Source organism: Perissodus microlepis, chromosome 3, assembly GCF_051167445.1.
Source record: "Perissodus microlepis isolate ML-2025 ecotype Zambia chromosome 3, ASM5116744v1, whole genome shotgun sequence".
Classification (NCBI taxonomy): Eukaryota; Metazoa; Chordata; class Actinopteri; order Cichliformes; family Cichlidae; genus Perissodus; species Perissodus microlepis.
Genome location: NC_140463.1, coordinates 38,312,682 through 38,340,532, shown reverse-complemented (window position 1 = coordinate 38,340,532; position 27,851 = coordinate 38,312,682). Strand labels below are relative to the sequence as shown.

At 43.4% G+C, this 27,851-nt stretch overlaps 1 protein-coding gene across 2 annotated transcripts; it reads left to right on the top strand.

The window, feature by feature from the left end:
• The first annotated feature begins 1,231 nt into the window (after window positions 1-1,231).
• Window positions 1,232-27,305, top strand: dhx15 (DEAH (Asp-Glu-Ala-His) box helicase 15). Of its 2 annotated transcripts, none has more exons than XM_084924335.1 (14): window positions 1,232-1,474; window positions 3,135-3,441; window positions 4,839-5,032; window positions 5,365-5,524; window positions 6,758-6,976; window positions 10,289-10,456; window positions 17,756-17,842; window positions 18,252-18,401; window positions 18,908-19,016; window positions 23,192-23,383; window positions 24,446-24,568; window positions 24,665-24,855; window positions 25,694-25,863; window positions 26,675-27,305. In XM_084924335.1, exons 1-14 carry the CDS (start codon window positions 1,464-1,466, stop codon window positions 26,790-26,792), a joined length of 2,199 nt encoding a protein of 732 aa, XP_084780461.1. In that variant the 5' UTR covers window positions 1,232-1,463; the 3' UTR covers window positions 26,793-27,305. The 2 variants fall into 2 exon arrangements, with proteins under 2 accessions (XP_084780461.1, XP_084780460.1); XM_084924334.1 differs by lacking the exon at window positions 1,232-1,474 and adding an exon at window positions 1,496-1,638.
• The last annotated feature ends 546 nt before the right edge of the window (window positions 27,306-27,851 follow it).

Here is a 27,851-nt window from a genome sequence, read left to right as displayed (position 1 = left end):
TAGCAAAGTCCAGGCTGAGTAATTACCTGTGTCAAAAGCGATGATTGTCTTCTGCGACGGATTATTCATCACTTTATAACTGCAGAGACTGAAAGAGGGATTTTGAAGTCATTCTAACAGAGCCTGCGAGTATTTTCCACAGTTGTCTGCTTAATTCACACAGACACACACATACAGCATGAATTATTGATTAGAGCCCTCAAACTTATTGGGTTAGTTTTAGACAAGTGGTACATGTGTATGAAACTGAAGATAATAATTAGGCTAATGCACCCATTAATGAAAAACTGAGTGCATGATAATACATATCCTGATGGAGGCAGCCAGAAAAGGGTTTTCAAAGAGTGTTAATTAAGAGGGCTTTAAATGGATACGAGGACCCTGCGACAGACCGGCGACCTGTGAAGGGTGGATGGATGAATGAATGGATCCACTCACCTCTTTTCAATCTATATGTGTTTATACACCACTCTAAATTTAGTCATTAGTTGTTATTAACTTCTGGCACTCTTCCACATTGAGTCGTTTGTCCTGTCTCCCTCCCCTCACTTCCAACTAGTCATGGCAGATGGGTGCCCATCCCTGAGCCTGGTTCTGCTGGAGGGTTCTTCCTGTTAAAAGGGAGTTTTTCCTTCTCGCTGCCGCCAAGTGCTTGTTTACTGTGTTTTTATTGTCTTTAACTTACAATAAAAAGTGCCTTGAGGTGACTGTTGTTGTGATTTGGCGCTATATTATAAAATTGAAATTAACCGATGGATATAAGCTCATTACTTAAATCAAACTGCAAATTGTTTTGCATGTGTTATTTGTTATTTGTGAAGTCAGTGTTTGCCTTAAGTTAACTGAAAATAACAGAATATATGAACATGCACAAACATAGAGGCTTTTGAAGTTTATTGGGCACGTAGAAAAGCAACTTTGCAGTGGCATGTGAACCGGCAGCTCTGCTGTGGTTATATGAAAAATATTAAGTAGATACAAATATGTAAATTTGAAGGTAAAAATACAGCCTGGAGTCCCCGCAGAGGCTTTAAGGGTCCCCACCAGTTTTACTCCCCAGAACAAATGTTTGCATTCTGATGTGTTCATATAGATTTTTTAAATGTATGCACATTAAAAATATTTCCAGATGATTTGATCTTTTGTTGACACAAAGCTCTGAACTGAAGGGGGCGAGCCTGAAGTAGTGCCCGTGTCTGTATGTGTATGTGTGTGTATGATGTTGTTTGGCGGGCACATCATCCCGACTCTCCTCGAGAGAAGCAGCGGACCTCCTGCATCCTCCCCCACATCCCAAACCCGCTGCACTGTATCTGCAGGCACCGCGATAACCTTCATGGACCGCATTACGTGCACGAGTCAGTAAAGTCGGGACGAATTTGTTTGGGTTTTTTTCTTTTTACAGCGTGCTTACCGGGTCTCACAGTAAAATCGCGGCTTTCGAGTCATTTTTGTCAAGGATAATGATGATGAGGTAAGAGCTTCCGGTCGCCATTTTGCCGGTGTGTAACGGTTTGGGCAGAATCTGAATGGAATAATTAGCCGCTGTTTGGACTGATACCAGTGGGAGATGTCTAAGCGACATCGTTTAGATCTGGGTGACGATCATTCGTCGAGTAAAAAGAGGTCCTCCGATGGGTATGTGACGGTAGTCCTCATATTTTAGCGTTAAGCCGTTGTGCTGTTTTTAAACCTCTGCAGCCTGATTGTTGTTGCTCTGACGCTAACTAGCTATGCTAGCACGTATGCTAAACACGGCCAGCTAACAATTTAGCTCCAGCAGGTAACAAAGTGTTCAGTTATTCTACTGATGGGGTCACATATGGAGGTGAGATTTAGCAATGGTTCTCCACCAAAGCACTTAGCACACAGTTGCTTGGCCATCGGCCTGGTCCTTTCTGCACGTGGCTAACGTCCCATGCTAACCGGTGCTAAGTGTTTCTTTAGTGCTAAGGTCAAAATTTTCGTCACACAAACTCAGCAGGTGATGTTGAGTTCTCGGCTGGTATGGCGTGCAGCGCTTAGTAAAAATCGCACAAGGAAAGTTTCTTATGAGTTGTACACGGGACACCATGCTGGCTGGGTCAGTGTACAAAAGAAGACGCCCTGACAGTCGCTGTCATGCCCCGGGCTGCTTTGGTACCTTGTCTGCAAGGGTCCGCAGTGTGGATAGGCACCTGCCGGGCCTGGAGCAAGTTGAGGAGGACCCTTGCAGATTCCGCTTCAGGGTCATTGCTGTGCATCTCCCATCGCGTTTGACCTTAGGCGACAGAGAAATAAAACAAACACACGGCAGGAGGCGTTGAGATAAAACAACCCGTTATGTGACCTATAAGAAGTTCAGTGCCATTACTAACGTAAATAAGTGTAAATGAACATGAAGGAGCTATGCGTGTATATTGCACCACTCCCACAGTCAAGGACGTGAATGCTAAGAGATGCTTACTAGCACACACAAAAAGTCTTGCCACCCCCTCTTCTGACAGTCATGTTTGGCCTCGTTGTCAGTGAATCTCTAGAGTTGTGTAGAGCTGAGAAGTTTTTAGTAGTTAAAATTTAGTTGCATTTATATTACATATTTGATTAAATTCGCATCTGAGCGTTTAAGGCTGCCCTGTCATACTGGGCACCACCTTGTATATCAGCGGTACTAATGTGTCACGTGTTATATAAGCACACCATCTGATGCATCTGGCCTGTGTGTGTACCCAGCATCACTGTCTAATATCTAGTTATGACACCTCAAAGCTTTTTGCAGCTGATGCGACAGTGTTTATGGTTCTCGTGTGATCTTAAGGCATTTAATATATCCTTTTGCAAAAGAAGCAAGAATACCGTGGACGATTAGTTTATCCGTGACCTTTGCATGCTACACTTGATTAGATTGCTTTTTGCAGTGGGTAAGCCACCGTGAATAAGAATGTGCAGTAACCTTTTCATGGGATTTTTTTTTTTTAAAGAAAAGCTCTTGACGTGGCCTAACGTTTGAGCAATGTTTGTCCCGAGTTGGGCCTCTTGTGTCTAATTATGTGCGTATCTTTGTTTAATGATGTGTTGTTGTATCGCAAAAAAATCGTTTGGTTCGTGTGGCAGTGCTTCATGAAATCTTAAACTCATGCATCTCGCCCTCACAGGCGCGACAGAGACCGTGACGAGAGGTCGCGGGACCGCGATCGAGACCGTGACAAGGACAGAGATGTGAAGCCGTCCGGGGTGCCTACGAACCCAGCTGCAGGCATCGCCGGCTTCCTTAAGCAACCCGGTATACAGCAGCAGATCAACCCCTTCAGTAACCTGCCCCACACGCCACGCTACTATGAGATCCTCAACAAGCGGCTGCAGCTTCCCGTGTGGGAGTACAGAGAGCGCTTCACTGAGATCCTGATGCGGAACCAGTCTTTTGTGCTGGTGGGAGAGACAGGCTCTGGAAAGACTACACAGGTAGAAAAGCAAAATATGCAGCAGTTTTATTTCTATAATTTTCCATTAGCCTCCTCCAATATAAATATATATTTTTTAATCTTTTGATGAAACTGTGTCACATTAAATGAAAGCTAGAAATTCTGCGACTAAAATTGGTATAACTATATCTTTAAAAACAGGGTGGAATGAACAGATGATGCATTTTAAACAGTTCCGTTGCTGAGCTGATTCCCAGTTTGCGGTTGTTAAGTTTATTTTAAGTTCTTGAAAGAGCTGGGTTGTCTGTTTTTTATATTAACATGAGAGAAAATTAGAGTAAATCACTGGCTGAGCTGTGGCCTCCTCCTGAGGTGAATATAAAGTATCTTCCAAACACTTGTTAAAATGAAAACGCGTAATCTTGTCAGTGCTTTCTGCTTTGGCAATGGTATAAAATATGTGTTCCTCACAGTCACTGTGAATTTTAAAACCTAGCAGAAAAGTGGTCTCATATAGATGCAACCACAGTAAAGGACCACCAAAGTAAAAGTTGTTTTTAATGTGCGCTAAATGATTGTCATCTTATCACTTTAATAGTGATAAATCATTCAATTAAATCATTGTTAGTGGGTATGTGTGGACATGATTGGCAGAGGAACTTTAGCTGCTTGCAAGTTTGAGCTCTGCAGATATTTTCCTCCATCTTCTTAAACGCTTGTCCAGCTCAAGGTTGCAGAGGAAGTGGAGGCCATCACAACTGTCATAAGGCAGAAGGCAAGATGCATCCTGAACTGGTTGCCAGTCTGTCACAAAGCCAACAGTTGAAGCTAACATGCATACCTTTGAACTGTGGGAGGAAGCTGGAGTACCCAGAGAACCCACACAGAAAGGCCTTGGCTGGCCTTTGGGTTTGAAGGAACCCTCTTGCAGTACTAGCTGCTGTAACACTATAGCTCACTGCAGATCTTTTATTTGCAATGTACTCTCTGACTATTGAATGATTCTGCTGCGTCTTAAGTGAGTTTCTTGTCCGGCACATGAACTCCAGCATCTTATACTTGTGTGACAGCGGTCCTTGTTCTGCTCTGCAGCCTCGGCAAGCTTGATGTTGCGGACAGCAAGTCAGTTCCTGCTGAAGAAGACAGTGAACTGGGAGAGAATGGATGGCTCTAAAAAATATCTTATGTAGCTCCTTTTGTTTTTAGCAGCATATCTGCAGTAAATGTTTTGACTTTAATCAGTAAAGGCTTTGCAGGACCCAGCAGGTTGTATTAATGAACGCAGTATTGCTCTCTGTGGTTTTAATCGGACATCTGCATTTGACCTTCACATCCAGTGCCCTGCTTTTATCTGACCTGCAGTCCTGCTCTTGTTTCTCGCACATCTATAAACACTCTTTGGTTCAAACAAAACCCGACTTGTCTGCTGTGTTCCAGATCCCCCAGTGGTGCGTAGACATGGTCCGGTCTTTGCCGGGACCAAAGAGAGCCGTAGCCTGCACCCAGCCCAGGAGGGTAGCAGCCATGAGCGTTGCCCAGAGGGTTGCAGATGAGATGGATGTCATGCTGGGCCAGGAGGTGGGCTACTCCATCAGGTTTGAGGACTGCAGCTCTGCCAAGACCGTCCTCAAGTAAGAAGGATGTTTTTCAAATCAAAGCCTACAGCTGTATTGAAGCTGATAATTGCAGAAAACTGGCAAGAATAACAATAGCAGTTTGCTGGTTGCAGTTTCATTCAGTAGCCCGAGTAAATAAATAAGCTGTAATAAAGTAGTCAGGTATAATGTATTAACACAGTTCTGCCCAGCGCACTTTCAAAGGGGAGGATGTCCCTTTGGGATCCCCACTTGCTTCTATTTGAAGCAGGTTTTATTCAGATAATGCGGTTTTACATAATGATAGAGGGTGAATATATGATCAGCCTTCACAAACCGTGTTTACTGCATGGATGCTGTTCTCCCAGGTACATGACAGATGGAATGCTGCTGCGGGAGGCCATGAACGATCCCCTGCTGGAGCGCTATGGTGTCATCATTCTGGACGAGGCCCACGAACGCACATTAGCTACAGACATCCTCATGGGGGTCCTCAAGGAGGTGGTCCGCCAGAGGCCTGACCTAAAGGTAAAAAAAACAGCTTTCAGAAATACACTCAGTTCACTCAATGTTTTTGTTTCTATTGCCTTAATTTCATCATTAGTTACTGCAGTGCTTTTGGGCAGCTGATACATTGATTTTAAGGAGCGAGCTTCCACATGTTACGGTTTTCTGTCAATCGTTGTTTTGCATTATTTGCAAAAATGTGTTCCTCTTAAGGTTTCTAAAACGCTGCTGGAGACGTACATAATACTTGCCCTAAGGATACATTCGCTCGCAGCCGGTGTTTATGTCCCTCTTCTGTCACTCGTCTCTTTTGTCACATTTGTTGACAGTGTCCTCATGCCTGACAGCTGTGTATCTGCTGAGGGAACGGGTGGAGGAAACAATCCTGTTAGCTTCAGAAATGCAGAAATCTGTTCTGCACTGCAGCAACAGTGGAGATTGCCTCTCAGAGACGTAGGCCTGTTTTTAAACCAGCTAACCAGTAGCAGAACAGCAAACGTGTCGGTGTGGATGGGAGCACAGAGGCAGGCAGGAGTTTTATAGGGTAGAGCGTGCCAGGCATAATTCTCATAAAGCAGATGGATAATGACTGGTTGTTTGTCAGCGTGGAATCAAAGGTTAGATTGTTGTTCGCAGACTGTTAAATGAGGTCTAGGTTATTGGGAATGATCATCCACCCACACCCCTCTATCTCCTTCATCCCTATCGCCTACCGAATTTGAAAGTTTAATTTGCCTTGATTAAGAGCAATTATGATGTCTCGCAGAGCGTAAAGCGAAATGCAGAGACGCTGGCCCCTGAAAATGTTTGAGATTGAAAATGAGAGACGCGTTTCCCATCAGAATCCTAATGCACTCTATCTAATGGATCTGGAGAGAACATTGTGTATCAAACATCAGGAACAAGGACTGTCATAGCTCTGTGTAGGTCAGTGACTTGGATTGTAATGCCAAGTACCACATTATAGACGCCATCTTGAGTTTGTGCTTCAACCTAAATTCACAGCGTTATCCATCCCGTCCTCATCTATCCTTTAATTGCTCACACGTGTGTCTACTTAATATATGTCCTTATCCTCCAATCATCATCAAGCCGTTTAAAATGTTAAATGATTCCTCATTCGAGTGCTCGCTGCCATGGTGATTTACACTCTGCTGTCTTTACGTTTTCTTTAACCGCTTTCACGAGCGCGTTGAGCCTCACAGACGCGTTAACACGTCGCTCTCTCGATTTCCCGTGTCCTTCTCGGTTCAGGTCATCGTCATGAGCGCCACACTCGACGCCGGTAAGTTCCAGGTGTACTTTGACAACTGCCCACTGCTAACCATCCCGGGACGCACGCACCCCGTGGAGATTTTCTACACACCGGAGCCAGAGCGGGACTATCTGGAGGCGGCCATTCGCACCGTGATCCAGATCCACATGTGTGAGGAGGATGAGGGGGACGTTTTGCTCTTCCTCACTGGACAAGAGGTAAACTGCCTTGCAGATTCTCCTGATGTTACTGGTGTCATGTTCTAAACAGTCGAACTGAGTTCATTAATTTATAATTTTATGTCATATGGCCAATCCCAGCTTATTTATTTATTCATTTAATTTTCAGACTAACAGTCCTAAACACAAATATGGTTAATCTGCTATGAAATAAAAGGTTTAAGCAGCTGGAACTCGTGACTGTGTGCTATCTGTGCTTCATAGAAATTGAAACCATTAAATCAATTTCATCTTTAAGTTAAGCATCTGCATATTAATCTAATTACATAGATCAGTCGCTCGCATAAACTGTTTGGAGCGCACTCACACGCACACACAGGCGCGTACTCTCTGCACAGGAAATTAATAATTCTCAGATTGATAGATGCGTTTTTGGAAACCTCCAGGATTTGTACACCGGCTGGAGGGAGGAAGAAAAAATCAAACCAAAAAAAAGAAAAGAGAGAAGTGACCCAGATTGTGCCCTTTCCACAAATCTCAAAAATTAAGTCATTTATTATTTTTTTTCCCCTCCCTGCAAATGTTGTCCACTGATGTGTAATGGAGGGCAGGGTCCATGCCCAAAGTGATGAATTTGGTCACAGCTGGGTGAACACACACACACACACACACACACACACACACACACACACACACACACACACACACACACAGAAAAGCAGCAACAAATGCTTCAATCTCCTGATCACTAGACAGGAGAAGCCTGACAGATCCAGCAGCGCCTGTGCTGGTGTGAATATCCTCTCAGCATTTTGACAAAATGGTGCTGAGATCATGTGATTAGTGGTGGATGTAAAGGAGGATGTAAGTTTACAATGATGCGTCCCCATCTTTCCTGCAACGTACTAGTTTGGTTGTTGTGGGTTTCTCATTTCCATGGGACAGTGAGGTGTTTATTAGCAGTAATTATTTGTCAGTCGACATCTACTTGGCTGTTGTAGTACACCTACGTCGGTTTCATTTGTCAAAGCAGGATCAATATGCAGCTTGTTACAAACAGGATAAAGTCATTGGGGTGGCATGGTGTTTGAAGTGGTCTCCTTTGAGGAGCGCTAATTGATTTTTAGATTTAGTGGCATCCCAGCTGCTCCGATGAATGAGAAGAAAGGTCTGGGATATTGAGAGGCTGTGCTTTTTTTTTTTCCCCCTTTGGTTTTTAACTTTAGATGTAATTTGTTGATTTAAAGTCCAGCCCCCAACCCCACACACACCCACACCCACACGCTGTGTCAAGCTAAGGTATTACTGACCGCACTCCCACGGTGAGTTCATTATCACCCTCCCCTAATTGGGTTAAAGAAGTTAATGTGTGTTAGGTCTGGCAGAGATGGTTGTTCAAAGGGTGCAGCAGCACGCCCCTCAAGCGCTTCTTAACCTCTTCAGTCTCCCAGCAACTTTGATGTAGACTAATGATTGGGAGGCAGATCCACAGCATAGCCATAGACTCTTTTTATCTGACTGTTTAATTTATAACAGACGGAGAGGAAATGCACACAACTCCCATCCTCTCCTCTCTCTTCCGCAGTTTATTTTTCTTCTCTGAGATATTTAGCTTCCATAAACAAATAGAACTGAAGCACCAACTCCAAACAAGAAAGTCGAAACTTATCACAGCTGTCGAGCAAAGATAAGTCCTAATATTTAAGCTTCCCCCTCAGCAGCTAACATCAAAACATGATTGGCGGCGGGGGTTGTTTGCTAGTCAAGAGGAGTTCCTAAATGTGTCGGTTATTAGCTTGGCTGTAGATCGTTGCTTCTGGGGTCACAGGGAGAGCTGGTGGACAGGTTCCCGACACTGGCCAAGTGCCCCTGTGTGTGTACAGACACACACAGGGGCACACGAACACACATACTTTGTCTCCATGTCCCTAAGGGACTAGACAGCCAGCTTGCTTCCAGCACTTTGGCAAAGAGGTCCACTTTTTTTCCCCTCCATGGCAGCTGCTGCTTCCAGAGGCTTGATAGGCTATTAATACTGAGGCTAATTTTACCAATCCATTCAGATTTACCGTTTTCCACTTGTCACCGTGTTGATTAAGAAGCACATGGCCATCAGCGGGGTTTGACTTAATGCAATGAACAAGGGGACAAACAGAGCTAGTAACACATTCGCAGTCCAGAAGAAAAACAGGGAGGGAGGGGCTTCACAATGGTCTTTTCTCATATCAAGGCGAGTGTGGCTTCACACGGCGGGGCCAAATGAAGTCAGTTTTAGTCACGCTTAAACTCAACAAAAGCACAGTATGTTTTAAAGGAGGATGAAAAATACCCGAGAAGTTCAGAATGCATATTTTATTTACGGACTTGGGGATGAAAAGGGTGTGTAGAGACCTCTGATGTGGCCCATTTTTATCTCTGTGAGCGCCACTAGAATAAGTTTGGAATCAAAGGGCATGCTCGTCAGTGCCTCCGCTGCAGCATTGCTCCCACGGGCCTGCAGGTGGTGCAACAGCATCAGCAGTAAAGTGACACCCGTAGCACTAATAATACTGCGGCTTCATGAGATTAAACGATTGGTGTTAAAGGAAGTAAAAGAATGGTTCTCAACGGTGGGAGCTATTCAGAAATGTTCTTTGGGGCCATGCAAGAAACTTCTTAAAACTTTCAGAGATGTTAAAGACATGAAAGTATATCTGTGGGAAGAGTGATAGTGATAATCATATTCCAGGGCTCTGGAATATTTAAGCATATTTAGTACATTTAAAATGATATTGTCATATTCTTTGGAGAACAGGCCCTAACCCAGTGTTCACTATGGTGCTTTCCTCATTCCTAGTGCGACTCAGGCCTGCTGTCTGTCTGCCAGCCCACCGGCTCTAGAACGTTCAGCTTCACTAAACTGATCTGCCATGATTTGCCGCTGGTTATGCATCAGCGCTGCAGTCTCATATCACATTCCCCCTCTACAATACTGCACTGTGGAATAATGAACCCTGTTTGAGTCTGTCTGGCTCTGTGCGTGTGCCTTCAGAGCATGCGCGTCCATGTTTTCCATGATTGCTGCATTTGACAACAGAGCCACAGGGAGCTCAGCAAAGCATACTGCAGTCCAGGTTTAATTTCCTCCGTGAGATGGAGCGATAGTTAGAACAAATGTACTGTAGCAGGGAATCACGCTTTCCCCCGGCCGCCGCTGCCTCCTCCTCCTCCTCTTGCCTTCCCTCTGTCATCCGGATTCACCGCCATTGTTTATCCAGGTGTTGTTCGCATCCGGCTCAATTTATTTATTTCATTTGGCGTTTGCATACACAAGCAGCACCTGGATTAATTGTTGTGCTCCCAATCTTTCAGGAAATCGACGAAGCCTGCAAGCGAATTAAGAGGGAGGTTGACGACCTGGGGCCCGAAGTCGGCGATATCAAAATCATCCCGCTGTACTCGACGCTGCCTCCACAGCAGCAGCAGAGGATCTTTGAGCCACCCCCGCCCAATAAACCAAATGGCGCCATCGGAAGAAAGGTATAGCTGCCCTGTTGCTATAAAAACACACAGAGGGGGAGGTAGAAACGGGGAGATGGGCGGGAGGGGTGGAGGCTAAGTGAAGAGAAATTGAGTGTGGTTGGTGTAGAAAGGCCAGATGGGGAATAAGGTGGGTAAAGTGAGAGAGCTGGAAGGAAGGAAGGGACTGAAACTTTTTTCCCTTTCTCAGCTTTAGCACAGAACTGACTCACACAACATATGCTGCTTTTGTCAGCATGCAATTCTCTGCTCTAAATTATAACTGGGGTATTACTCATGCCCTCCGAGCCTGAGGAAAGTACTGCATTCTCAGTCGTTTTTATCTTTCCTCTACATTTACACAGAGCCTGCTGGTACTGGGGAAAAGAAAAAAAAACATGCCTCAGACCTGTGCTTTATAAAACCATGTAAAAGATGCGCTTTATATGGGATGACCGAAAACAGGACTCTTCTTGCCGTACACCGTACAATCTTCCTTCAGTCACTTGATCGCAGAGGAGTGGATGATCCTTCTATTGATACAGACACGAAAGAGTTCCTCTCTTTTGTGTGACAGTTTCTATTCACAGGGGCTCATAACCAGAGCAGCAGCAGCACCACCTGCACCGTCACACTGTTGGCTAGGGATCTGACAGAATATCCGAATCTCATAGCTGCCAGCAAATGAGTAAACACTCATCCCAACATCTGATAGGGGACGGTGTTGATGAATGACTCATTGCTACAACCCCTCTAATTGAGGCAGATCAGGCTGACATATGAGCAGCGAAAATATTTATGGGCTGTCAAAGTTAAATATGTCACATTAAGCAGGTCGGCCATCAAGTTTGTATTTCTTATAGGCTTGTGTGGTATCTTTTTTTTTTTCCCTAACTTACTGACATTTTGCCAGGGTTTATGGCATATGATGGTATTTATGTTTAATAATGAATAAAACCAAGAAAAAGACTGCCATTACACTCTCCGGCAAAGAGCAGTTTATTACATGACATGTTTCCTTACAAAAAAGAGGAACATAAGAAATTGCAGATACATGTTTTCCTTACAAAAAGGACAGATTTTTAACTTTCCAACAATCCTCGAACTAACCAGGTGTGATATACGTTTCCTTCAGGAAAAACGACCACATATAAGCAATTTATTCAATGTGTCTCATTTAAAAAATGATCCTAAATTAAACTGCTGTAGATGATTTATGGAGCAGTGTGTAAAACACTTATTTGTAGCAGTTCTGAAAAAGAAAAATGGAAATGCATAGCTGGTGGCCCGGTTATTTTTTTTTTTCCTGTGACTATGTTGTATACACTGATTCCAGTACTTTATAAATGTTTTAAAATCAACAAGAAATTAGAAAAAAAGTCCTTTAAATTCTTCATCTATATTGTTTTGTTTCTTATGGAGGCAGGACTTTGGGGAATATAATACGTGAATGCCATACTATGTAACAGTGGTTACTATATACAGCTGGAGCACTGCATAGCCACGTCCAGTGCAGGTTAATACTGTAGACATGATGACTTGTAGAAAGAAAGCTGCTAGTGCTAGCTCTGCAGCATTTAACAGCAGTGTTTTGTCATGTTTAGATGAGTTAGATTAGATTAGTAGCTAACTGCCTCTTTCCTTAGATACTTGTCAAACGGTCCTGTGACTCTGCTGCTGCAGGCACAGACAAAGTGGGCTGAATAGACACGATCCACCAGTGGTGTTGTCAAACTGGCATTTTAAAGAGTTACGCTCTTTAGCCACCTGTTTGTAGAGGAAAACAGTTGTAATCTCAACTGGCTCTTCACGAGCACATACTTCCTTCTTTTTGCTTTCTGTTTTTGTTCACTTCCAAACATCTGTGTTATTTTAAAAGAAAGAGGAAAATCTGTGATATTTATTTTAAACACTATTGAAAATCATACTGTTGGGATGTATAATACCCTGATGCACCAGTGCACTGCCCAAGCCTAACTTCTAGCAAGGCCCACACAGAGGTCCTCCCCTTGTGGTGTAGATCAAACATTTGGGCACAAATCCCTCCTCCAATTACTGTCCTGAGCCTTGAAATTTCTTCAGGCTTTCTGTTTAAATGAGCTGCATGTGTGCTGCAGAGGCTTAAGTGGCCCAGTACTGGATAAGATCTTTTTCATAAGTTCAGATATCATTGCCAGTATTTTCTTTTGCCGTTCAAGGGGATGTTGATGTGAAATATGGCCAGTGTTGCTTAGGGGAAGCCTTTTAATATTATTTTGCTCTGGCAATGTCCCCCGTTTGGTTGCGGTTGTATATGGACATTTGTCTGATGTGCTAGAGCTCACCCCACTGGGACTGCACCACTTAAATAACAGTGATGTTGTTACCTTGCTCTTCTCTTGGTGGATAAATTTCGTCGATGTCTTCACGATACCCATGTGTTCAGTTCATACATGAAATAAAGTGAATTTGCTGGTCCTCACTGTTGAGCCGGCGAGCACTTTGAGCTTCAGAGCAGCAGTTTGTCCTCCCCCCCCACCCCCCATTTGTCACGTGCCTGTTGAATTGGTGGAGGTGGCATCTAAAGTTGCCACGCTTGAAGTAAATGTGCTTCTTCTCAGTGACTGACTGAGCGACTCATCAAGTGAAAAATGCAGAGTTGTCATCTAAGCCAGCCCAAGAGAAAGTAGTGAAGAAGAATTAAGGTTCGCCACATCTGCCACTATGCATGCTAACGACTGCATTAGGCACCCCTCAATTAACATAAAGCACTAGCTCGTCATTGCTCTATTTCTCCAGGAAAGCCACTGATCTTCCATTCTGAGCAGTTTTATCATTTAAAATCAAGTCAGAAATTGAATAATTGCCAATAAAGACCATAATCTCGCTTTGCTTTCCAGCATCTCACAGATTGTCTCTAATAAGTGTGCTATGATGAGTGTTAGGATTGTTTTTTAGCATTGTCACGTTTGAAATATTTCCTCCAAATGTCACTTTTCTATTCTGTTTCAATGAGCTTTGAGTGTGGGTGCAGCGACTCTGCACGTTCTGCTTCCCTCGGTCGGGGGAAGGCTTTATTTGTCAACAAGCACGCGTTCCTCAGCAGGGGATGTGAAAGATGGCCCGAGTTAGCTATAGTACTTGCTCTCTTGCAGGTAATAACCCAGACATAACATGCAGAGATGATGTTCTAATGATATTACTGATGAAGAGGCCAGGGTTATCCAGTGCAGCAGCAGACTGGAAGGAGCAAGCCTGCGTTCAGTGTAATGGGCCTGGCCTGGATAATCCTTCAGAATCAATGCAGTCAATGAGGTCTCACCCATATGATCATGAAATGTGAGAAGGTGTCATGTGAGGCATCTGCTGGAGCAACTGACTGCATCCCAACACGCAGGAGGGTGGCAACCTTCACTAGGCTTTTTTTTTTTTTTTTTTAACTGGACTTTGAAGCTTTCCATGCCTTTCATTGCTCGCTGAGATGTTGGCCGCTGACATATCTGTCCAATCGCCTGATCTCGTCCCTTTTTTTGGCCAGCTACTTTAATCCCAGACTGCTGCTGTGGGTAATTGGTCTCCCAGTCATGTGGCTGTTTTCAAACTTTAGGTCACCAACAGCCCTTCAAGCTATTACCTGTCATTGGGATCGTTTTTTAGGTACCTTGTGATTCTTTGCTTTGTAGTTCAGAGCCTGGGATTGTATTTTTTTTCTATATACAAAAAAGGAAAAGGCGTCCTTCCTTTACATTTACATAAAACCTGTCTCCAGTAGCTTAGAGACCTTTTAAGAAGACGTTTCCACTACATGCATTGACTCAAGTATGTTTCACTTTGTTTGTTTTCCACTGTGATAAAATGCAAAAAATGCCCAACGTAGTTAGCACAAGGAAAGGATGAGCCATTACTGACCTGGATGGGGTATTATTATTATGCTCTTTATTATATGGTTATATTGTCTTGTTAACTATGCAGAATATTCTTCACTACACTTCTTGGCCGTATGCTACACCCTCCATTTCTTTGACTTCACGTGAACAGTTTTGTTCGGAGCCATTCTCACTCCAGCTGTCTGTAAACAGCCTTGTTACAGTTGACCCCTTACGAGCGTTTTCATCTCCATTCTGTGCCACGAGATGACCATACCCTTGTTTCTGTAGATCAGGGGTGTTCAATTAAAATTTAATGAGGTCTAGTTAGAGAACATTTCCTCACACAAAGCTCTGCAATATCATAAAGTATTAATATACAGTCAACAGTTGGCTGTCAAGTAAAAGGAAGTCAAATTCAGCATTATTTCAGTAATGTTTATTATTCATTTTCACAATAAACTGCTCTGATCATAAAATAATAAATGTTCTTTTCTTATTTAAAGTAAAATAAGGTTTGTGTTCATAAATTTAAAAAAAAAAAAAAAGCAGTTCAGGTTTCCCCTTCTTTTTTTTTCTTTTTTTTTTTTTTTCATCAACTATATTTTCCATGCAAACAATCTATTTTCGCTCTGATTCCCGGACTTACTGCTCTTACAGCTTTTGTCTCCTCACTTAGTTTTCCTTTTTCACACGCGCTCTGAATAAATCTTTTAATTGGCTGAGAAGCATCGTGCGGGATAAATTACAATGCACACACATTGATTACCTTGAAGAAAAAGGAAAAGGCGGCGCAGATTAAAAGTAATCTTACGGCAAATATGAGCAAAGTTGTGCAGAGTAAAATCGAAGCGGTAATAAATTAAGGTCTAGTCGTGGCTTTGGGTTCTTGAAGAATAGCATCTTGGTCTGGAGCGAGGCTCATCCCAAGTTTAAAACTGAGCATTTAGAGCAGTCTGAAGGTTTGAGTCAGAGGGATTTTTATTAATATGAGCATACTCCATTGTAATGACAAGAAAACCCTTTTTCATTCTGTCTTCTTTGTTTCAAACCTCCGAAATTACCTGAAACGTTGACTTTTTTTGCAGAGTTAGTTTTAGGAAGTTGTTTGCAAAGTGTGTGGGAAACACTGGGAATAAACATTTTAGTCTTTGACAGTGGTTTAATATTACTACCACAGATTCGCAGCCTATTGCTGTGGCAGTAGGCCATGATTGTACTTTTAGCTTTTGAACCATTTGGCCTGTTATTTATAAAGCCTCTATTACTTTCATTTAAATCGAAATTAAAATAGCCAGGAACTCCTTGTATAAAAGCCAGCCATTTGGCAGATAGTGCCATCTGATCAGTTTCATACCAGCATTTATTGCCATCTCTCTATTTGCGGGCTTGAATGCTAAGGGGAATGTGGTTTCGACAGGTGAATTACTCGAGGTCAAGGGCTGAAAGAGGGGGAAAAAAAGAAGCCCTCTCTGGCATTAATAACTAAATAGTCAGGCATTCTGTGGCTGTAGTAAAATCCTCGCTTAAAAGGTGGGATTTAAAAGTCTCCAAGGCTCACAGCTTGAAGACAGCTGAAGAGGCACAGCTACAAAGGAAGTGTGTCAAGTGTGCAAAATTGGTTCTGTGGACCTGTATCAGCAAAGACCACAGAGACCTGTTTGGTTTTGTGCTTGGCATTTTATTATGAAGACTAACCAAGAAGCGCGGACAGCTACCACCATATTGCTCCTCAGGTCAGTCTGCAGCTTGTTCCTGACCTGGTAAATGTTGAGCCGGCCAGAAGGCGGGGGCTAAGTGTGGAAGCATCTTTATTTTATTTTTTTCACCCCAGAAACCCTCAAAAATCTTAAACTGGCAGCTGCCAGCAGAGTGGGCTGTGACACTGCCCCCACCGTCTCATTCGCCTTGATGAGTTAAAAAGGTTTCTGTGTCCGGTCAGTTTCCAACGTTATATAAGCAGAACTGAGCAGCGGTCAAGGTTCGCGTGAGTGTAGCTGTAGATCTGCCTGCCTGCTACTTTCCCTCTGTTTGTGTTTATGCTGACAGTGAGAGACCCATAGTTTCATGTGACTCATTCAATGCATATCTTTTTTATTTGCTTCGATTCAGCTGTCATTTGTCATTGACATCTTTGCTGTTTGGGATCATTCATCATCTCATAAACCAAGCAGCTAATTTTCACTTATATTCTTATTTCCTTTCCCATTTTTTCCTCTTCCTTAAACTATTTTTAATCCATCAGCTCATAACTCCTGAATGTCTGGAATGAAAATAATTCTGCAGATTTATTCAGTTGCTTTTTTTATTAAGCGATATAAGTAACTACTATTTTCAAACCAATCATGCAATGATCGGGGATAACATTATGACTGCAGTGAATAACCCTGATTATCTCTTCATCATGGCACCTGTTAGTGGGTGGGATATATCAGGGAGGAAGTGAATATTTTGTGCTCAAAGTTGATGTTTGAAGCAGGAATAATGGGCACGTGTGTGGCTTTGATGGGAGACTAACACAGTGTTAGGCAGTCGGTTATAATGGTACGCTTGATTGGTGTACATATATTGTGTAGCAAAACTTTGATTGACACAGTCTTCCAGAATATTTAGAACTAAATTAAATGTGAGATATTTTCAGTGTTATTTGCCTCTGGTTGTGTTGCAAGTGTGGCTTTGAAGGAGCCGGCATTGCAGCGTTGAGGGGTAAGTTGGCATGTCTGCAGACAGCGGTGTCGCACATATCAAGAGACGCGTTTTCGGTTCACATGAGAGATTTGCAGCAGCCCTCAATTAGAGGGGAGGAAAAAGATGTTTTTGATGAAAGTGCTAACCACTGTCGCACACCATGTTTTAAAAAGCAGGCCACCTAACAGAACCCATTAAATTAAGACTGCTCTGTGGGTTTGAAAAGCTTTCCAAAAGAGGGAAGCTGACATCCCAACAAACCCAGCGACATGCCGGAGATAGAGACTCCAGCCACACACACACAAGTGCACACAAAACTTGAGTAATTTTTATTCGATGAGACACCAAGCACCAAGCCAGCACTGTGCACAAATCTGTTGATAGCACTAGATTGCAGAAACTGTTGTGGTGTCGCTTTGTTGGGCTCGCTTGGCAGCCTGCAAACATTGATCTCTGCAGACTCGTTGAGCTGGCTCACATCAGAGCAGACGCTGATATCCACCTTTGTTTTTCTCTCTAATGTTTAAGGATCACTGATTTCTCAGCACTTTGTATGAGGTTATCTGAACCTTTCTTATCAGAGGAACTTCTTTCTGATAGGTATAATGATGTTTTTGTATTTATGCTATGTTTTTTATGCATCTTAATGGTTTGCTGAATGACCGACTCAAACTATTTTCATGCAGTTTTATGTATCAAATTGTAGCAGACCAGTCTCGGGTCTCATCAGTCCCTTCAAACTCCCCGGGCGGATCATTTCTTAACTCGCGTCTTCTCGTTTTCACAGGTCGTCGTGTCAACAAACATCGCCGAGACGTCCCTGACCATCGATGGGGTGGTGTTTGTAATTGATCCCGGATTTGCCAAGCAAAAGGTTAGCTATCCTTTTCTCCCTGCCACCATCCCCGCCCCCCCCACATCTTCTCCCACCACTCTTTATCTGCCGCGATCATCTGCTTCTGTTGCCTGAGAATCCCCAGATAAACACAGCAGTGCACACCTGACAGCAGCAAAGATGGAAAAGCCTGTTATTTATTCCTCTGACATTTCACCAGCCTAGAGCCAAGTCATACACATGGCACAAAAAGAGATTATATATGCTCCAAGGTGGATTGTGTGCGCGTGTGTATTGTACGTCTTCTTTTTGTTTGCTGCTTGTATATATAGTAGATTGTAGGTGGGTTTAAAAAATAAATAAATAAAAAATACTAGCTTTTTTTTTTTACTCTACCCTAGTTTTTATTCAGCTGAAATGTGACTCATTGACCTCGTTTCCCTCTCAGGTGTATAACCCACGAATCCGAGTGGAATCCCTTTTGGTCACAGCCATCAGCAAGGCCTCAGCCCAGCAGAGGGCAGGCCGTGCCGGGCGTACACGCCCAGGAAAGTGTTTCCGGCTTTACACAGAGAAAGCTTACAAGACAGAAATGCAGGTAAGAAGCAAAGCAGTTTGAAAACCATTAAAATTGTACAAGTTGTAAACACATGATTGATTCTCATATCTCACATTCTGCAGTGCCGCAAGCACTTTGTATTCCCCCAGAGCAGCCTTCTAGCTGGAAAAGCTTTCTATTATGCAATATTTGCTCTTAGAACTCCTCGATTCCCAGTTCAAGCGAATTATCATTCCAGGAGCCCGGTGCTAAAACGCACCTTTTTTCCACCCTTCCTCATAACCCCCGTTAATGACACGGCCACCTTGTGACAAATGGACCCGTGGGGGCCCAGTTCTCCACTTTAACACGCTAATTCTTTCACATCACGCCGAGTGGCAAAGGGAGTTTTTTTTAAACAAGTTAAATAGCCCTTCGAATGCCCCAGACCCCCGGTCTCTGTTCAAGTTGACATATGAGTGATGCATGAGTAGATAATAAGCAGGCCTGACGAATTCATTTTGAATTGTTCCTCGGGCTTCTTTTGTACCTCTTTACTGGCACAGGACAACACGTATCCAGAAATCCTGAGGTCTAATCTGGGCTCTGTGGTGCTGCAGCTCAAGAAACTGGGCATTGATGACCTGGTGCATTTCGACTTCATGGACCCACCAGGTTAGTGTAACACAAATGTTACTGTAAAACTTCCGGGTATTGAATGAACCTATGATCGGCTTCATATTGGATCCAAAACAAATATCGGAACCATTCCTAAACGGATACATCACTTATGCTTCTGCTTTTTAAAATAATTCCAACACCATGTTATTTTTTTCTTAAGTAGCTTTGCATGATTAAAGTTTGAAATGATCCTTGTTTATCTCACGGTGGGTTATGTCCATCCACAGTCTGAAACGAGCAGTTTCAGCTCCCCTTTAAGCCTACCTCCTTCTGTTTGCATGGTTTAGCACAATAGCTCTTCTTTATTGCTCGATTTCATGTAGATTTATATTACTTTGCAGCTGACAGCGACCACAGGTGTCAGTTAACCAAAGAATCAAAGAATATTGAGATCTTGAATTTGATTAGCGCTCTCTGAATCAGGATGAATACACTTACAAACTGTTATGAAATCGAGCAACATTTAGTCGAGCTGCAGTTGCTTTGATGTACGATATCAAATCTGGGTTGGCAGCGTCACTTGGGAAAAACAACAAAGCAAAGAAGGGATCTTGGCAGACATCAAATAAAACATAGTGAATGTTTGGAGATCTGAGGATATGTGTTGTGATAGACATGGACTACACACTAGTATCTTGCAGTTTTTATGAGGAATCCGCTCTAAATTTCTATTATTGCTGTTCAGACTGAGAAATGACTGATGTGTGCAGTTAGTATTCTGGCTGATCACTTAGTTTATGCACCACCTGTCACTGTTGCTTGAATTATATCCGAATCCTGCTCGATCTGTGCCAAAACACAGACCTCTTCTCCCTCGAGGTGCTAAGTTATGGCATTCACCAGGAGTGTGCGTGTGTGTGTTCCCACGTCTTCTGGAGGAGACCACCCCTCCTTTCCCTATCCTTAACCTCCTCCTCTTCCCTCCACCCTTTTTCTCACCATAATATAGTTTTCATCTCACCTCTGAGATTAAACCCATCTCTCCCCGTCCACTGTGGCAAACGCCATTTTGAGAATGAAATTGGTTACATCAATAGCAGCGCTATCACCTTGGCTATTGCCTTCCCTCTATATTCCTCCAGAGAAACGTGACTGACCTCCACCACCACCACCCCCACATTTCTCGCAAAAACGCAAGGGTATACATCAACATACGAGGACCGGCCGAGTCTAACCGGGAACAGTCGGGCGAAGGAGAGGGGGGAGGATCACCTTTTTATTGATTTGAGCCACTCTCTGCAGAAGGTTTCTCCTAAATAGCTCCTGAGCAGGCTGGAAGCTGCAGCTAGTTGGGTGCAACAAATGAAGTCTGCTTTAAGTCTGAGGAGTTCCCAGAGAGGGTTTTATAACGGCTATTTACAGCGGATCAATTGTGATGTGCCGTGTCAGAGGCCTGCCTCGGAGAAAATACAGGTCAGTGTAGTGTCTCTGGGCAGTCGGGAAATACAGTGAAACAATAGTCTCGTGATAGAATGTTTTTTTTCTTTGTTTTTTTGGCCATTGAACCCCTTTAATCATGTTTTTGGCATGAAGGTGTACGTTTCAAATTGGCAACTTTCTGAGGCAACTGTAATTATTGTTCGGATACAAGGTCGACATACATTTTTTATTATTTCCGCGCATATTGGATTTGAGTCCAGGCCTTTTCCCCAGTGATGATCAGCCTCCAAACCCAAAGTAGTTTTTTGTGTTTGCTTGTCTGTAATGTGAATTGGAACCTTAATCCTCCCCCCTTACCGTGAAATGCTCAAGTACGTAGGTTATTTCTTCCTTTGTCCACCCCGCTTCCTGCTCGCTAAACACAGGAGCGACAGTGCGAGCCAGACAACCAAATGGAAAATCCAAAAAGAAATCAGTAGCGATTTACACAAGGACTTGGCTGGGTGGGATTCATTTTCCTCGTGACATTTCCAAAGAAGTACCTTTCAAAGCCAATGTGGTTTAATGTACCTTTAGCCTTTCGCCTCATTGATTTGGCCCTTGGTTAATATATCGGATTCTTGTGTGTTGAGACAGTCAATACTTGCTTTCTGATGAGTCGCGTTGGGTATAGATTGAATTTCCACTCGGGTTCTTAACGCTAGCGGTACTTGGAAATCAGATTTCACCTTTTGTGCAGGCCCACACAAGCTACTGTTGTTGCTAAGTAATGTGACCGGCACTCACTTTGTGTATAGAAAGGAAAAAAAGTAGCGTTGATGCCCCAAATCAATATTTGTTAATCATAAAAAAACACCTCCCTGCTTTTTGAAATTGAATTTTTTTGGGGTGGGGGAAAGCACTTGAGAGAAATGAAAGAGAGCGAGCGCCGCAGCCCGCGCTTGAGCTAATTTTCAGTTAACATGCAACTGGTCATTAGGCTTCAGCTCTCGGGAGCCAAAGGTCAATAATTGCATCTGGAGGAAAAATCTTTTAACCAAACGGTGGAAGCCTTTTGTGTTGAAGCATTAAGCAGAAAGTTCCCCTGTAATTGCATTAGTTGTTTAGAATTGCTTGAGCGGAGGATGAAAAATGAGCTCTGCCATGATTACGTCTGGTGTAATTCTGGCCGTCACATAGTGAAACGTTAGAGCGCAGCAGGTGATGGAAACGCTACCTTTTCTTCCTTTTCTTTGGGTTTTTAACTTCTTTTAATGTGCTGGTTGATCTAATTTATGACTGATTCCATGGACTGTGCTTCTCTTTCCCAGGTCTTAGTAAGTCCTTGAACAAGGAAATCTATTTTAGTCAGTACATTTTAACTTGTGACCCAGCTGTTTCCCCACATTTAAAGAGTGAAGTTTTGAAATGCAGTAGCTTGATGGTGATTCATTTTCTTTATGTACTACTTAAATTAACAGCTGTAAATTTAATCTGACCGTGAAGACACAAACAGGAAACCCTAGCGTGTCGGACTGTTCCTCAATTGCTCTGAATATTTTCGTCCAGTTGGCATTGATTAAGTCGATTAATTTATTAGGTGTGCAAATCAAAATAGGACGTTAATTAATATTGTTTGCTATAATCGAATCTGCAGATTAGGCGCTTTCTGCCAGGCCATTGCCAAGTGGATTTTATTTTACTTATTTTTCTATTCTAGATTTGCATTAGTTAATGCATCATTTCAGACTAATGTTACCAGCAACTATTTTTACAAATAAAAAAATGTTGCTGCAGATTTTTCAGCTGCGCATTCATAATGTGAATCTCCTGTTCCACCAACATCCCAAAGGTGCTCTAGTGGATTTTGATCAGGTGTCTGTGGAGGCCAATCATGAGTACAACTCACTGTCGTGTTTAAGAAAGCTGTTTGTATGATTTTAGCTTTGTGACATGGTTTGTTATCCTGCTTGAAGTATACCTACAGTGTTCATCATCTTACATTGCTCAAGCAGGATGGAGCTGTGCTTTCATTGTCGATCCCAAACTCTGAGCCTGCCATCTGAACGTTGGAGCAGAAATTAAAGCTCATGAGAGCAGACAATCTTCTGTTGCTCAGTTTTCATAAGCCTGTGTGAACTGTAGCGTCCGTTTCCTTTCCTAGTTGACAGGAGTGAGGCCCAGACTTCTGCGGCTGCAGCCCATCTCCTTCACGTTTTGCATGTTCAGAGATGCTCTTCTGCACCTTTTTTCTCTTGTTATGTTGTTTAATTTAAAGTTCAGTGGTCCATCTTTACCAAGTGTATGCGTCTATGTGCCTAAGTGCATCAAGTTGCTGCCATGAGATTGTCTGATTTAATCAGACAATCTGTGGCCGCCACACTTTTTGCAGTCAGTGAAATAGCAGCAGTACATTAATAAAATTAATGAAACCTTCACACACTCCTCCTTCCTGTTGCAGCTCCAGGATCAAATGACTTCTCTCGGCAGGAACCGTGTCTCAGATGTTTTAGCTCACTGTCATATGAAACCCACAAAGCTGCGACTAGCACATTTAGCACATTTAGCTAAATTAGCTAAACGGTTAACTTGACCTCTTATCTCACTTCTAAATGTGAGCATGGAGTACGGCAGTATTAATCAATTCTGACATAATTGTGTGTGAATGAGTCCCAAACTGTCCTCCTCAAGTGTTGCTGCAATGAAAGAATGACAGTTCTGCAAATTGTCTGTTTCAGCCATCTGTGTGTGTTTTGCCCATGGGCTTGGAGCATTTTAATGGCCCATCTCTCCCGCTCTGTCTCCTCCAGCTCCAGAGACCCTGATGCGAGCCCTGGAGTTGCTGAACTACCTGGCAGCGCTCAACGACGACGGTGACCTGACCGAGCTGGGCTCCATGATGGCAGAGTTCCCCCTGGACCCCCAGCTGGCCAAGATGGTCATCGCCAGCTGTGAATTCAACTGTTCCAACGAGGTCCTCTCCATCACTGCCATGTTGTCAGGTAATGCTCAGGGCTGGCCCCGCTGCTTGGGTCTGATCTGCTACTCTTTCCATTTCCTGTGCTCATTGGCCATTCCTCCCAAATGACCAGTGAGCTGTAAGGAAATTTACAGAGCAGCTTCTTTATCTTCTAAGAGCCCTTTATTCATTCTTTGACCCTTCTTGTTGGTCTAGTGGTGGTGACACAAGGATTTAAATGGGTCTATTTGATGCATACCAAAGCCCTGACTGGTTTCAGGTTTTGTGTGCGGTTATTAAAATATCAGCAGTCCAGAAGTTGAGGTCTCCTTAGTATTGGCGTAATGTGTGCCTACTGAACTCAGTACAGGAAAAGCAGTTGATAAAGTCAATGGTGTCAGCTGTTATTTGCGAGGAAGGGGAGGGGGAAAAAAAACTACATGTCTGTACAAAATGTATAGGTGTAGCTGGAGCAGCACCAGCATGCTACAGCAGTAATTGCACTTTGGGCTTGCCAAAGCAGAATGCTGCTCATTGAGATGAATCTTGATGCCTTTGAAGGGAGCGTGAGGGTCTTTGAGAGCGGGGAAATGGATTTAACTAGGTGCTCGGACGTGGTGCGCACTTAAAGCAGGTGTTTCAGGATGGCAGGTTTTTGCTGAGTTCATTAAAGTAAGCAGCAAAAGTACACCTGAGAGCGGTGCCGCCACAGCAACCAACCATGAGGCTCAATAAACACAGCTTTTACCCATTAAAGCTACAATCGAGCAGGTTTGGCGTTAAGCAATTCAGAGCGAGTTCGTGCAGGGGGAGAGGGCAGAACAAAGAGTCCGGGGGAAGTCCACATCACTGTCAGGTGTAGGGTGGGAGGGGCTGTTTTGACTGGCTGTAGCCAGAGTGTAGCAGATCAGGACAGAGAAACCCATCCTCCTTCCCTTCTCTTTGGACCCTCCTTTCCTTTTTCCACCGTAATCACTTGGCAATGCAGTGTGCCCTGTGAAGTGCTCTGTGCCTCTCTTGAGCTGAGGCCTTGTTCCTCTCTGTGGGATTTGCTTAACTTATCCCTATGGGCGGCTGTGTTGGGGCCTATACCAACCTTGTTTAGTCCCACAGTGCTTTGTGCGACCCACGGAGGCCAAGAAGGTGGCTGACGAGGCCAAGATGCGCTTCGCCCACATCGACGGAGACCACCTAACGTTGCTCAACGTCTACCATGCCTTTAAACAGAGTGAGCGGCCTGTTTCCCCACACGTTTCACTGATTAGATTCATTTTTTTCCTTTTTTAAATGCTCCTTAACCCTAAGTTGCTCTCTTCCCACACAGACCACGAGTCCACTCAATGGTGCTATGACAACTTTGTCAACTACCGCTCGCTGATGTCAGCAGATAACGTACGGCAGCAGCTGTCCAGGATCATGGACCGCTTCAGCCTACCGCGAAGGAGCACTGAGTTCAGCAGCAGAGACTACTACATCAACATCCGCCGAGCACTGGTCACGGGCTTTTTCATGCAGGTCAGTGTGAATCTGGGACTTTTTTGTTTCTTAAGTTTTGTAAGGTTCGATGTGCTGTTTAGTCTCTCATCGTGTTGCCAGTGTCATTATTTTGCTTTCCTTTATTTATTTATTTGTTGTTGTTGTTTTGTGACATTTCATATTTGAGCAAACGCTGTCTGTATACAGCTCCTCTGCTAATCTGATGCTCATTGAAGTATTTTTGTGCCAAACATTTGTACAAACTGCAAATGCAGCCAAGAGCTGCCTTTTTTTTCTTCTTCTCCTTCTTCTTCTTCTTCTACCCCAAGCAAACACGCGCGCACTCGTGCACACGCACCAGCGAGCTGCTTGTTTTAAGCACATAACAAGAAATGAAATCAATTTGTTTCTCGCTCAGGAAAACAAATGGCAGTTTTGCAAAAAGCCATTTTCAGGGCTACCTGAAACAAGCAACCTGACAAGTTGAATTATGGCGTTAATATTTAAATATTTGTCAACATTAACCTTTATCTCGGAGACAAATTTGCAGCTCGTGTTCAGGCGTTCGCACTGTTTGAGATCATGTCTTTGTTTGGAAAGGCCTTTATTGAGACTGATTGCCTTGGTTAATCACAGCCGCCAATGCAGCTCGACCACAGCACACACAAAAAAAAACCTCACTCACTACGAATTAGCCTCAAATGTCTTGCTATTTTTTTTTAATCAAAGCATTAATAATTTACTTCTTAGATTGTAATGGGACTGCATGATTAACACACACGCACACACACACACCAGTAAAAGATGTGTGCGTGTGTACTTGTTTTGACTTTTTCTGGATTTCATGGGGTTTTCCGTCTTGCTGCGGTTTGAACAGATTGCTCACCTGGAGCGCACAGGCCACTACCTGACCGTGAAGGACAACCAAGTCGTACAGCTGCACCCCTCCACCGTGCTGGACCACAAACCGGAGTGGGTGCTTTACAACGAGTTTGTGCTCACCACCAAGAATTACATCCGCACCTGCACAGACATCAAACCCGAGTGGTGAGTTTCAGCAGTTTCATTCTGAGTAAGGGGCGCTTTAATTTATCAACCTGCACTACCTACGTGCATTTCCGCCTCAAATGAGTGGTGCTGGTGCACGATAAACTACTGGTCTCAAACATATCCCAATTGTGGTCTGCTTCTCAAAGGCAAATTGTGTCCGCCATAAACATCACAATTCCTGCCAGTAACATTGGTGCACTTTAAATGTTTACCAAGACTCTTCACCAGCACAGGCAATCACGTTGATGGTTATGAGGAACTAACGTTGTGCGTAAACATGACCCTGCTACACGTGAAAGTCATTAAACGTTTTTAATTCTCAAGTTTTCATTTCAGCTATGAGCCACTGCAGCACACAGCCACTATCGGTTAATCTAGCAATTATTTTCACAATCAGCTAATTGTTTGCTCCATAAAAATGTTATCAAATGATAAAAAAAGGCCTCCTATCACACATTCCCAAAGCTAATTGTGATATCTTGTTCTTTGCGACCAGCTGGAGCCACTGAAATGTTGTGATTTTTATGGTTATAAAAAGGCTGACAAAAGCAATTATGACAAGGATCTAATAAAAATAAGATTGCAGTCATACCAGCGTCGACTTATGAGCATCGTTGCGCTAGCAGCAAAACCGCAACAAACCTCGTATGCACGTTTCCCTCCTCCCCCTGTGACCTCGTCCAATTAAGGATCAAATTGTCGAACCCGCACCAGTAGTCGGAGTGTGAATATGGAAGAACGGCACTCTCCCACAAGTAAACACCGAAGACAATTTTTGTGACTAATGTTTACTTGCTTTCTTTTCTAGGCTGGTGAAAATTGCCCCGCAGTACTACGAGATGAGTAACTTCCCCCAGTGTGAAGCTAAGAGACAGTTGGAGCGTATCATTGCAAAACTCTCATCCAAGGAATACACTCAGTACTAAGAAGGTTTGCATGTGCCGCTGCAGGAGCCGCGTCCTCGCCCGCCTGTACAAAATGAAGACGCTCTTTGGGTTTTCTGTATATTTTATTTGTTTTATTTTCATCGTTCTGAACTCTATTTTTGCTCCTGTGTATTGGATGCGTAATGGTTTTAAAATCAATGATGAATTGACTTTCGACGGCCACTTTGTTTTCTTTAAGCCAACATGGTTAAAGCACTACAAGAAAAAAGGACTACAGATGATGAGTGGTTATCAGAAGTTTAGTCATTAGTCATTTACACCTGAAGCATGTTGTTTCATGTGAATTTCAACATTCCTCTTAAAAAAAAAACACCCAAAATAACAAATCCCACCATGGGATTCTTGGCTGTTGTTTTGCTTTGTTATGATGATCAAATGTAATTTATACTGCATTTTGATGCAGGTGAAATGTAATGTTCTCTTGTCATGGAGATAATTTCCTGTCACATTTCCTGTCATCTGTTCAACTTAATAAAATGGCTTTTGTAATAAGATGTTTCTTCCTCTGTCTGCGTTAAAATAACAGGATAATCTGCACATAAACTTTCTGTCATCACCCTCACGTGCGCTCACGTCCTGACCTGCCAAATCCAGCTCGTTTCCCGGCTCTTGAGGGAAGTTAAATCTTCTTACTGGGATATTGATAGCTTCAGAAACAGTTGGGGAGAGGGGGATGTTAATTGCAAATGTTTCGGAGCAAGATCAGTGTGAAATCCCTGCTGCGCTGGAGCCTGTTCTGGCTGTACTGCTTTGTGTCACTACCTCTCTAATGTTGAAGGTAAACCTTGCGGTTGGGAGAAGTGTGCCTTGCTAGATTAAACTTCGAAACTAGAAGTGATTCCTTATAAACGAAGTTGGTTGAGCTCTGACAAACTTTCTTGAGAAGCTTTTCCCCTCTCATTCTGTGGGTCAGCAGCTTAGTCTAGACAAGCTCTGTGGCTGGCGATGCATGAATACCATGAGCAGTATGAACAGCAGGACTCTTGAACAAGACTACAGGGGAAAAAAATTCTGCTGTACCACCCTTGATGCCTCATC